Below are 13,196 nucleotides of genomic sequence, written 5' to 3'. Positions count from 1 at the left end.
ACTTATCAGTGTATGTTCTATGCTGTCTTCTTGCCAGAAACCGCTTTGCAGCAGGATTCAGCCGTACCAAAGCAGCAGGTTAAAGTGATGAGCCTGATGTTGACACAGACGTTCAAAATTGCTCAGCGAAATAGAAAGTTTGAATAAGTGAACTATCTCGACAAGGACTGTAAAGCGCAGGACTTCCATCATTTCTGCCTAGTTGCTTTGCTACACCCTGGTAACTCCTGACCAGTGAGTGAAGAGATTCTTAGTCATGTGGTTTTGTTTACAAGCTTTGGTCTGAAACAGAAATCTCTGGCTGTTGGCAGTCTGAACACAGACCAGACGCAAGGTTCAGGACTCGATCTGGACCAACGGATTTTTCCAACCTGAACACACCCTTAAAGTGAAGGAAGAGCTGTTCATTTAGAGAAGGCTGAATTATTAAAAGATTAGGAAATATCTCATATCTAGTTTGGGGAGAAGGTAAAGGTATTTATCGACATTTAAAAGCTAGCGGACTATTACCCCTCCAGTTTTCTTAACCCCCTTTTTTGTCCCCTTTCTTTAGTACACTTACCACCATCTCAAACATCCCACTTTCTTCTTCTATCTTCTTCTTTTCCATCCAGTCAAAAAAGTATAAAAAGATAATAAATATAAATAAAGTTCAGCCCTTAAATACAAAAGGGATTTATACAAATATACACCTTGTTTGTCAGAAGATTCATCATCCCTTATTGTAACAGTAAAATCTGTCCAAAACAAGAGACCTTCAACTCTGATCTGTTTGCTCAGCAGCTGGACATGAAAAGTTAAAAAAAAAAGCTGGCGGGCTAAAATAATTTGCCTGTTTTTTCTTTGTTTTTTCCTTTCCTGTCAGTTTTTGTTTTTAAGAAATTACCAGAATTTGTAACCAGTATGTTTCCAGGTGTTTTTGTCCACTCAAGGGTGAAAACAAAAAGAACTGACCAAAGGTGAGATATTTTTGGGATTCTGCTCCCATTTAAACCAAGTCCAGGGGACGCCTTGAGTCAAAGTGCCCTAAATTTCTATGAGGTGCAGGGTAAACCTGAGTATTCATTGCTATGTCCTACAACAAAAAGTAATTCAACTTTCAGGCATAAATAAAAGGGATGAATTAACACCATTTTGTATTATGAAGAAACATATTTCAAGGCTCTACTCCATTCCAAGGGAGATGGTCAAAATCAGGGATGGACAACTCTAGGCCTCAAGGGCCGCATTCCTGCATGTTTTCCAACATTACCAGCTCTGGCACGTTCTATTTGGCTGAACACACCTGAACCAGGTAATCAGTCATGAGTAGGGCTTGGAGATCTGAAAATAATGCAGACACACTGACACTCGAAGACTGGAGTTGCCCATCCCTAAGCACAAATGTTATTCAAAAACATTGAAATTGTATAAAGGAAAGTGTTCTTATTTTACAGGAAATGTACGGATAGAGCTAATTAGCTCACACAGTCTTTGATTGTTTGATACTTATATTAGCAATCCAATAAAACTGATATTCCTTTACAATCTTTACAATATGTAAGGTATGGTAGGGTTATTGTGTCTTGCTAGTTGCCAGTCCTGGTTTAGAGAAGCTCCACAACTATCTCTAGACAGCAGCACTGACTCAATAGCTAACAATACGAGTTAAAGATCTAACATCGCACAGCCAAGTGGGGCTGCGTGTGAGCAGGGCGAAGAAGATGCTGATTCTATAAGTAATCTTAATTAATCCACAACAAACAACAAAAACTGGCATCACCAAAACATTAAAAACAAAACAGAACCACAACAAAGATCCAAGTAGAAAAAGAAAACATTGATTCCCATGATGCTTCCCACTTGCAGTTTGCCTTGCCTCAGAGTCATTTGGACAGTCACTTTTTCGGCAGTACAGTAACTCGCTTCTAATGATCTTTTTACCGCTGTGGTACATTGTTAGGAGGATTGCACTCAAGAGACCTGTGTACAGTGACACATGCATCACCCAAGGAACTTGCCATGTCAGATTTGTCTGAGTGTTTATGTCGCAAAGGGCGGCATAACTATGCAGCTGCAGTAATCAGACACACTTTCAGAGTTTTGCCCCCGGGCCCCTTATCACATCCTGTGCCCCTGGGCAGCCGCCCCGTTACCCATATGGTTAGTCTGGCCTTGATGAATACTGATGACTTGTTACATTAGAGAATGGTTTTTGCCGGCGCAAATCACTGGCAAGCCTTAATCCCTGACCTTCACGTTCAGAGTTCATCATTCCAGCACTATTCTCTCACTACATCAATCTTTCACTCCGTCACCACCACTCTGTTTGTCAAAAGCTTTTAACCAAGTGCTGAGTGGTTCCGCCATGAGGAAAAGGTGTTGAGCATGTACTTAACTCTAATTTAGAGAAAAGTGTCTTGAATTGATTAATGCAGAAACTAAAAAAAAAACACTTTTATTATACTTTCTGACCCAACAGTTTTTCTACACAAATCATGACCGGTCCTGCATCATATGTGTTGTTTTTATCTGGTCTCCACCTCACTGAGATCCCTCTCCAAATCCTATCCCAGTAAAATGAAGGTGTGACATAGCGGAGCCACATGAGCATTAGCCTTTATTTGACTGTGTTGCGCCTTGCCACGTTTTGAAGCAGCCCTCCTGCAGTAACAGGTGTTTTTTTTCCCCCATTTATTGGCATAAAATGTAATTCGGCCACTCTTTCTAATGCAGCTGCTTGTCAGTGGGTTGATAATGGCTTTCGCTGCTAACTGGAACATGTTTTCTGGCTTGTGTTCATTGCAGGAGGAGTGCCAGAACTACATCAGGGTGCTGCTGGTGAATGGGAACAGGCTGTTCACCTGTGGAACTAATGCCTTCACGCCCATCTGCACCAACAGAACGGTAAGAAACACTTGAGCGTCTCGTTTAAATAACCTTGCTGGTGTTTTTCTTTAAAAAATGTGGACACAGTATATTGATCCTCAATGATAGTCTAAACCGATTTGGTCAGAGAAATCCAACAGACTGTGCATTTATTATAAATCCCTGTTGGGTGTTCAAATAAAGGGGATTGTAAAAGGTAAAAAAGACAGTTTATAGATAGAAGATGTCTCATGAATCACCATACACCTACTTCTAGATTCCAGTCATGTTACATATTCTAAGCAAACTTTGAGTGATCAAGCTTTTACCACCTTGCATTGCTTTTCATTCTCACAGCAGTGAGAACAGTGCAGAAGTGCTTTGAGTGATCAACAAGACTGGAAAAGAGCTAGATAAATGCAGTCCACTTGCCATTTGCAGTCCATTTGCAATGACTAACCTGTTTTGACCTGCTGCGATATGTGCTTTTACCTTTCAAGACAGGACTGATGGACATATTGCATTAACATTTCCACAGCACAAAAACAATGTCCCTTTTTTCTCCACAGTAATGAACCGGAAGCAAAGGGTTTGGGGTAAAGGGAAGCTGCAAAACAACATGTTTGCAACATGCAAATAGAAATTTAAGCGAAAGAAAAAGATTTAGAAAATTAAAAAATACAGGTAAAGCATGTGAACCGCTCAAAACAACGTGGTCATTTTTTGTTAAAAAAAAAAGAAATTCAAAGCATGTTTTTAAGTTTAAATTCAGTGTTCTGTCCTGCTTTTCTCTGTACATGATAGACAAATCCAGAACAGACAGGCAGCTGAATACAAATATTTTTTAGTCCTCATAATTATATATGAGGGCTATTTAGTTATAGTTTATAACATGAACATATTTTTGCTTAAAAAGAGAGATCTGTATTGCTTAGTGCGTTCTGTCACTTTCAAAGCAATATCAACCTTTTTCTGCGATAAATTTTAATGACTTTGCAAACCAAACATATTTAATTGCATTATATGCCTCCCACGTATTTGGCTATGCAAACAGTTTTATAACTCAACTGATTAGGTTCTGTTTTTTTATTTGATCTCTACCCCTTGTGATTCAGGTATTTCAATGAATTGTGTTAATTGGATGTCAATATCAATTCCAGCACATTCATTAATATTTAACAGCGTTTTAGCATGATTTCAAATTTTTAACTGACTTTTCTAAACTTTATACCTTATGGTTTGTTTGTCAGCTATGTTTACTCTGTTCTTGTAATGTTCTGTTTTCATATTTTTGTGTTCCCCTCTGTCACAGTCTCACCTGGTGTCATTTGCTAACAATCCACATCTGTCTTCATTTAAGTCAATCATCCTCAAGGGATTTAAGCGTCATGTTTATTCAGTTCATTGTTGCCAGATAAACTGCTGTTATCACCCTTTCTGTACCGTTCTTGCATTTATTAAAAAATGTCTTTGAGTCCCTCCTACATTTGAGATTCTATTGGACACATAATCTGTTGCTTTATTAATTTATTATTTTCAGTTTCAGTTTTTCTCAGGTCAGTAAAATCATTTTCTTTTAAATACTACATTCTGAATACCAGTGTAGATGGGATGTATTCCTTTGAAATATATTTTTATTTTATGAAAAGAATCAGTTTACAAATCAAGCGCTATTTCTAACAACATAAAGACCTCTGGTAAGGTCTGGGCATTTCAGAGATGCATACAGTTTTACATTGCCCTGCTAAAAGGTTGCATATCTTACCCTGAAATCTGAGCGTACTGTTCTGCATCCGTTCTAGCATCGTCTGTGTGATTCAGCGCCATCGGACAAGTTTCACTGGAGCAGCTGAAATTTCTGCTGATCCCTTTAAATAAATACTTTATACAGTTATCAAAAACTTTTCTTAAATAAACATTTACGTGTGCTTGAAAAAAATAACGTTCACCTGTATTTTCTAACTCTAAATAATCACATCTTATAAATGCATTTATGTTGAATAGTAAATGAACCAGAGGAGACAGGTCATTTATTAGTTTTAACATGTTTTAGAATTAATGTGTGAAAACCTTGAATTAAAAAAGAAATTGGAAACCTTTTACGTTCAGTAAATAATAAGTGCCGTTGTTTACTGTGGTTATTCCACATCAAACATCAGAGTTGGACTTTTTTAGAGGAGGATCAAGCAGGAGTTTGCCATCATGGTGACATTTGTTTTGTTCCAAAAGCACTATACTCAAAGGTCAGCCTCTCATAATGACTGTTTGCTGCTGCAAAAATACATATTGTCAAAATGCCACGACATTCTTTTTGCTGTATTTTCTGTACGAGCTGTCGTTGCTACTCGCTGAATGTTAGTTAATGTGAAACAGGCAAACGGGCAGGGAACTAGACTCTGACACATTTACTACCAGCTCTGCTGATGACGAAAGAGTGAGCAGAATATTAACCATTATGAGCTTAGAAGCTGTGCATTCAATCACCATTAACTGTTCAAAGGTTGGCAGGTGCCTTTTATTCAAATTGTTAAATTGTTTTCCAACCATAACTTGATTAATATCTTATTATTGGCATAAATAAAGAGAGTAGAGCCAGCCCTTTGGGTGTCTTGAATTCAAATCAGCCTTGATCATCTTTCTCATATTTTTGTAGTGATTCTATTAGAGGATTTCTCATGTTTGGTCCAAATCTGGTAAAGAAGACTTTTCTGTTTTCTTTTTTTCTGTAGGGTGTCCTCTTGAAATGTTCTCAGTAGATGAATGTTAGGATCTGTCATTTGACTGACACCCTTAGTGAAACAGTGACAGCTCAGCCTATTAGTGCGTCTGACAAATGAGTGAGCCTTCATTTCCTGGAATAGTGGCCATCGCTGTAACTTTTCTGTTTCTCATAGGGCTTCATTCATAATACCAACCCCTTTCCTAGCTTGCTTTTGGTCTACACTCTGAACTTGCTCTTTCCAAAAAAAAAAATCTATTCTTGACATTTAAAGTCACTGCAGTGTCCCAGTCATGCAGCTGCTGGCTCCCACAGCAGAGACAACTTTCACTTCACCTCCTCAAATGCTATGTATGCACCACCGCCTTTTATCACCCATCCTCTTGTTTTCTAAATGACTCATTTGACCAAAAGGACTGTTTTGGCCAGTAGGAAAAAAAAAGTGTCAGGCTTTCATTTCAGCGCAGCTGCTCTGTTTCTTATTGTGGGTCAGCAGGTGGCTCAAACAAGGTAAAAGTTTCAGCCTAAATGGAAAGCTTGTGTAAAGTTACCGGAGTAGTCTGCTGGTTTGTATTATCCCAAATAGAGTTTGGTGACTCTGCACTGAAAAGAGTGAAAAGAAGGGAATTATTTTTCCTGCCGCTGCATGTTCCTTTTTAGCAAGGATGAAGTTATAAATGTGGGGCTCGGTTGACTGATAGGAAAGTAATTGCATCAGGGATCATCTTACTTATCACTCGGAAGTTTAAAAACTTCAGATTAGTGCAATCTTTTTTTGCTTAGCATTCACAAGACCCGAAGAACTTGAATGAACTTGGATTGGAGCAGAAGCCATGGAGCTAATCCCCCAGATATTTCCCATTCCTGCACTACAAAATATAATTACATCTTGAATTTAAAACGTGCACGGCTCTCTTTTCGCATTCAGGGATGTATCAGAGGGCTGTGGCCTTTATTTCTTCTCATTTATTTATGAATGGTTTATTTATTTTTTAAGGAGAGGTCTGTTGCAGTGTGTCAGGGCTAAGTCAAGGACGTGCTGTAAAGTTTTTGTTTTTTTAAAACAGAGAAATGGATCTGACTTTTTATTCAAAGTCTGCATGCAACAGGAGACTGAACATCACACCAAACCCCTTTTATGCTCACAAAGGTGCCTTGAATACGTGGAATAATAATGTTTTAGGCACAAGAACAGCTGGCTGTCCTGTGGAGACATCAAAACCCAAACTGTTGAAACACTGCAGCGGAGATTATTTTGCTTTTTTGGACAGTTGGCTTCTTAACATTAGACTTGAAGCAGCTGCTGTGTTTGGTTTTTATGTTGCTAATTATTCTGGATGCGCTCTCTGATTATGCCTTTTGCTCCTGTCTTTGTCTGTGCTTAACAGCAAAAGTAAACCAAACAAAAACTAATGAGAGGAAGCTTCTCTGTTGTTTTGATTTTTTTTCTCCTTACATTTGCATATTTGCAGTAACAAACATTTTTTCCCACTTTAGTTTGCATTTTTATGCTGCTCCTTGATGCGTTGTCCTATATTTTTCTGCACATCTACCAGTCTTTAGAAATCGGACTTCAAATTTCTATAAATATATTAATACATAATTTTTTTGAGTGTCATGTCTCAGCTGAAAGTATATATCTACTTCCTGTCAATGCCAGTTTGGTCTTGATCTTCATCTTCTTCTTTTTTGCAGCTGACTAACCTGACAGAGATCCACGATCAGATCAGTGGAATGGCTCGTTGCCCTTACAACCCCCTCCACAACTCCACTGCCCTCATCACCTCCAGCGGTGAGCTTTACGCCGCCACTGCTATGGACTTTTCAGGGCGAGACCCTGCCATCTACCGCAGCCTGGGGGGCCTGCCACCGCTCCGAACTGCCCAGTACAACTCCAAGTGGCTCAATGGTATAAAACCCACCGAATGAGACTTTGCTTAAAATTCGATCAGGCAAATTTATTTCTTAATTTAAATCTTTCTATCAAAACTCTTCTTTTCATTTGTTTTTCCCAGGAAGGCTCTGGCTTTTGTAGAATTGCATGGAAGATAATTCTTTTAAAGGGTCTATATCATGCTTTTCTTAAGTCTTTCAGAGTAAACACACTCAAAAAATGTTTGTTATTGAAATATGAGTTATGAATTATTTTCCTGAGTTCTTTTGCGACCTGAAAGCAAGATGTCTCGATCGATGACGCACTGCCTTTCACTGTGTGGGCGCCGCCCGTCTCATAGCGTCAACCACAGAAACAAATATCCAAACTTATGCAAAATGGGTGTGCATATTGTCCGGATGAAATAAAGGTGTTCTGCCGATCACCGCTAGCTCCGGGGAGAAAGTGGGTGTGTGTTAGCCTGGGGGCATTGATGGTAGCTCAGACTGTTCCTGGAAGGGGCTGTTTCTCACTTATTTACGCAACAATGATATTACCCATTTGTTTTTGTGGATTGGGAGGGGCTGGTGCTAAATACTTAGAAATGCGTGAATACATCAAAATACCACTTTGGGTTGTTTTTTGTTAGGAATGAGCATTATAATACCCGTAAAAGCTCAAAAAGTTGATTTTCCATGATATAAGCCCTTAAGCTAAATCCCTACTAAAAAATGTTTGGCAAGGACTGAAAAATCTATCCAAAAAAAATTCTTTTTTTTTATTTATATCTATATATATATGAAAATATTTTACCTTTGGCAGACTCAAAAACAATTTTTTAATGAATCATGAGTTGTGAGTTCTTTTCCATTAGCAAAAAAATGTGATAATAGGGTAAGAAAAATGGTCTTACCATGAATACCTATTTGAAAAGAAGATTTTTTTTTTTTCAGAATGACATTAAAAAATTTATTTAAGTGTTTACCTTAATACATGCTGGTTTCCAGCCTGAGCAGGCGGTCAACCGGTGTCGAGTGACTCAAATTTGAGTTTTATGAGAGATATAAATATAAAACGACCACAGTCATTGCTTTGCAGTCATCTTATGAGTGCAGGTTTAATGATAAATTTTATGGCGAATTGATCTTCTTCCTGTGCACCCCCCCCCCTTCTCCTCGCAACACCCCTAAAAGGTGCAGTAAGGGGTGGGGGCTTTTTCATTTAAAGCTGAATTAAATCACTGTCAGTGAAAATAAAGTGTGCAGTTTAGATCCAATAATGTCAAACATAAAGATGAACGTCGGGGTGATGACGGTGTTGCAGAGGTCGGATGTTTTAGATGGGGTGGAAGCTATTAAGCTACACCTGTTTTGGTCATTTCTCATCATAACCTTTAGGTTTGGGGAGTGAAAAATGAGTTTCCTTATTAGAACACAATGCCACTAATAACACAGGCTGTAGTTATTAATCCTGATCACCTACTGTAGTGTGGGCTGCACACTCACACACTCCAAGAGTCAATCAGTCATAACACATGCGCTCTCCCACTACCTCTCGCTTTCACATGCTTAAATATTTTTTCTGCCTGAATTTTTCTTCATCTCTCTGCACTTCATCTTTCTCAGCTGCCTCCAATTTTTCCTCTCGATGTCTACTTTCCCTCCTCTGTCTCATTCATTTTCCTCCTCCCCTGTTATCTCTTTTCCAACAGAGCCAAACTTCGTCTCCTCCTACGACATCGCCAACTTCACCTACTTCTTCTTCAGAGAAAACGCAGTGGAGCACGACTGCGGGAGGACGGTGTTTTCCCGCGTCGGGCGGGTCTGCAAAAACGACATTGGCGGCCGCTTCCTTCTGGAGGACACGTGGACCACGTTTATGAAGGCCAGGATGAACTGCTCCAGACCAGGAGAAATCCCATTCAACTATAATGAGTTGCAGGGCACTTTCTATTTGCCTGAGCTGGAGCTGCTTTATGGCATTTTTACAACCAATGTGTGAGTAGGTTTTATGAAATGTTCCATCAGCTCTTACATCCATTACTGGATATTAGTTTAGCTCTGGCACATTTACTTGGAGTTATTTCAGGGGAGACATATAATTTCTACACCATTTTTGGCAAAGTTATTAATTATTTAACTATGAATTGCTGATATGAAAGAAAGGCGAACATATGTGGAGCACAAACAGTCTCTAATGGTTCTTCAGCTCATCACCAAGTATTTCAAACTTGACTTTTGAACTTACTATTCAAAACTTCTTTCATAGAGCAATTTGTGTAGTTAATTGTCATGCAACATGCTTTACATGTTAAGAGAAAATGAAAACCAACTGAAGCTCCTTCTCCCACGCATTACATACTGCGAAAACATCCAAATACTCCCAAAATCCCAACAGAACCTGAAGTCTGGGATTATGACAAATGATGTAGCACCTTGGCCTGAGGGTTTAGTTATTGTATTTCACACAAAAACAGTGAAAATGTTTCTAAACTCAGTCAAAAATAGGAATGTTATATGCTGGGGTGTTTTCGTTTGAGACAGTTTTATACAAGTAAACAGTTATTATGACTTGATTTTTCAGAATATCTAGACTTAACATTTTTTAAGATATTTTCCTCAATTCTTTACAGTATGGCACTTTAATTGGAACATGCCCGATAATTCAAAATATATTGAGAACCAAGATACATGAGATTCCTAAGCAGATTTGAAAAAAATTGGTTAAAATAACCCATAGAAACTGGAGAACTAAACGTGACAAGAACTTAAAATAACAAAAACAGAAAAGGGGTCAAGCAAATGTCCAACAAAGAGTAATGAAAATATTTGACTTAAGCCTTATGAAGGAAAATCAAGCTAACACAAAACAGATGTGATGATTATTGACTGATGTCCATGTACATGAGGGAATGTAAGGTTACAACTAAAGAAAATGCTGAAACCTATGGAAAAATAAGAATAAAATAAAGTCCCAGATACTGACACTCCAAAGGAATATCATACAAATATGAGGAGAAAGAAAGAAGGATGAGAACCAAAAACACGCTCAAATGGCTACATAGGTGCAGATCATCACAACCAAAAAAAGCAAGCATAGAATCTGCAATCCTAGAGCAGGATGGTGTCCCACAGATGTCGTTAGCAGACAGTGAGGCTGCGGAGACCTAGACCTGGGTAGAACTACTGAAAGGGGCAACAGACATGAGCACTGCCACGACAGAACTTGTCCTGCAGCGTCTCTCTGTTGTAAAATGACTGAAAAACTTAAATATTTGTTTAAAGTCCCATTCTGATCATCTTCTGATCTATTGTAAAAGTGTTCCCAGTGGGGTTTTAATAATTATTATGCAATTTTTAACCAAAATTAAAATTGAATTTGCCTCAGAGTCTTGGGCGGAACCATTGGCATGGATTGAGCCTGTCCCCACTTCCTGACATCCATCTGTTAACACGCTCTCCCGCTAGTTAAAGCCCCTTACAACCCAGACTTAACATTACCGGTGCAACAAAAATGGCGAGCAGTATTGGAACTATCCAGCCGTACAGTTCTGATCAAGATGCCAGCTCGAATGAGGAAAAAAAAGACCTTCATGGATCTGGTCGTCTACCCTCCATCATAAGAGAAATGCCACAAGAACATGTTAGAAACAGCAAAGACACGATTTTTATTGGTGTGGGTCTCTAATAGATTGGGAAAAAGGACAGAAGCTCTAAAACCAATAGTTTAAGTTTAAGTTCCAGGTGCTATAACATGTTCATACACCCAGAAGCCTCTACAAATAGGATCTCTTACTTTATCAATAGCAGTTTACACAATGTATTTTTTCTTCTGTATACCTTTTTTAATGTCTTCTCATAAACAAACCCATTAAAAAATGAAACCTTGCATGCACAGACCAAGTACATGAGTAGAGCGATCAATTGTTTCTGGTCAGTGCATTCACATTGCTGTGAGAGAAGTCTTTTGAAGGGTATCGAAAACATTTCCCCCTGCAGGCGTCCCGTTAATGAACAGCTGCGCTGGATTATAATTCACATCGCCTAAGTCTCGCAGTTTGAATCGAGTGCTAAGACTCTCATTCTTTACTTTCTCTTCCATGGGAGGCAACCAATACTTGTTGAAGCTGACATCTTAAAAAGTCACAGCTGTATTTCAGGTCTGAGATCTATACAGCTTATTAGCCTAGCTGAGCAGCTTAATTGCGATTTACTGCTGGATTTATAATCCAATAATGGCAATCACTTACACTAGTATGTGTGACTAGTTTGATTTGTGGTCTTAGTGCAAACAGAGGTTTTCTGCCAGTACTTTATTGCAGATTTCATAGGTTGATATTTAAGCCTTTCTTTTGTTGTTTTTCTAACTTTTTCCCATCATTTGTCCCCTTTTTGAATCTCTGTTCTTCACTCTCAGAAACAGCATTGCTGCATCGGCAGTGTGTGCCTTCAATCTCAGTGCCATATCACAGGTTTTCAACGGGCCCTTTAAGTACCAGGAGAACTCCCGATCTGCCTGGCTGCCCTACCCAAACCCCAACCCTGACTTTAAGGTAATCCCTGCTGGAAACACATTCACTAGGAGTGTAATAGCTCATTTTAACAACTATTCCATTCATGTATTTGTGGTTGCTGATACGATTCATAGTCAACATTGGTGCGTTCTAAACAATTTTATCTGATTCACTCACCTAAAATCGATCCAGGACATCTTTAGCCAAAAATTCAACCAGAGTGACTCAGATAAAGACCTGAGTACAGAAATGTGCAGTTGAAGTTTTCCAGATTCCTTGTTTTTCTTGGGAGGTAATCAAGTGTATATTAAATATGTGTACAAACAATGAATTAAACAAGAATTAAATGAGTATTTATTAACATTTTTGTTTAATCAAGTTCAGCCCACTGTTGTTTTTCCACATCAAAATAATCCAATTAGTAGAATATTCTAGCACACTGTGGGTCACATGTCTTTACAAAATTCAAATTGTTTCCAGATATTTCATTGTAATGATGGCGTGATCATTTTTTACAATCATTACATGTGAAAAAAAAAACTTTCCAATATCAATTATGATTTTTTTATATTATTTTGAAATGATTTTATGATGTTATTGTGTGATTTGAATCGATTAACAAATTACCTGAAACAGATTAATCTGGTTGGATTGCAGGAATATAAATCGATTAATTATTACATCCCTAACGTTCACCACGAGAATTTGTGAAGGTGATGCATTTCTAATTATGTTTGAAATCTTTACAATTTCGATTTTTTTACAATTTTGATTACTTTTAGCCTTTGGTCTTAGCAGAACAAAGGCTAAAAGTAATCAAAATTATCCAGGGAAGGGTAACTTGTCTTTGTTTGTCCTGCGCATCCTTCAACAAAAAGGGAAAAACCTCACGTTTGAGACGAGTCATCTTCATTCTGCAGAGGTTTCAGTCTGGCTCAGAAAATGTGACTACAGGACAACATTGTTATTCCTGAAGCAGTCGGGGAGTTCAGGTTTATGTACTTGCAGCTCTTTTCTTTTGACGACCAAAGATTTTCTCCCACTAGAGGTCATTTAAAATCAATGTGCTGCCAAATCTGTCATGAAATAAGTGCAGCTGGGTGCATCTAAGAAAATTTATACATGCAGTAATGTTTGTACACTGAATATATTTCCCCAATAAATTATTACACCTTATCAGTCCTACTCAAAGTCCTGGAAAGCTCCTCAGTCATACTAATTTCCTGTCACTCTCAATCACACTT

At 38.3% G+C, this 13,196-nt stretch overlaps 1 protein-coding gene across 7 annotated transcripts in view; it reads left to right on the top strand.

Annotated features, from left to right (window-relative positions):
* sema5a (sema domain, seven thrombospondin repeats (type 1 and type 1-like), transmembrane domain (TM) and short cytoplasmic domain, (semaphorin) 5A) overlaps positions 1-13,196 on the top strand; it is a 142,184-nt gene that overhangs the window by 64,216 nt on the left and 64,772 nt on the right. For 6 of the 7 annotated variants that reach the window (XR_013652458.1, XR_002292683.2, XM_004081015.4 and 3 more), the window contains 4 exons: positions 2,788-2,886; positions 7,262-7,475; positions 9,151-9,436; positions 11,856-11,991. Coding sequence is in view for 5 of the 7 variants with exons in the window: in XM_004081015.4 (XP_004081063.1) it covers positions 2,788-2,886; positions 7,262-7,475; positions 9,151-9,436; positions 11,856-11,991 (735 nt within the window). In the remaining 2 variants the exon portion in view is untranslated. The remainder of the gene's footprint in view (positions 1-2,787; positions 2,887-7,261; positions 7,476-9,150; positions 9,437-11,855; positions 11,992-13,196) is intronic. The other variant, XM_020712736.2, reaches the window with a different exon arrangement.

Source organism: Oryzias latipes, chromosome 20, assembly GCF_053564925.1.
Source record: "Oryzias latipes strain Hd-rR chromosome 20, Olatipes_Hd-rR_3.1".
NCBI classification, from domain to species: Eukaryota; Metazoa; Chordata; class Actinopteri; order Beloniformes; family Adrianichthyidae; genus Oryzias; species Oryzias latipes.
This window is presented reverse-complemented; position numbering and strand designations above follow the sequence as displayed.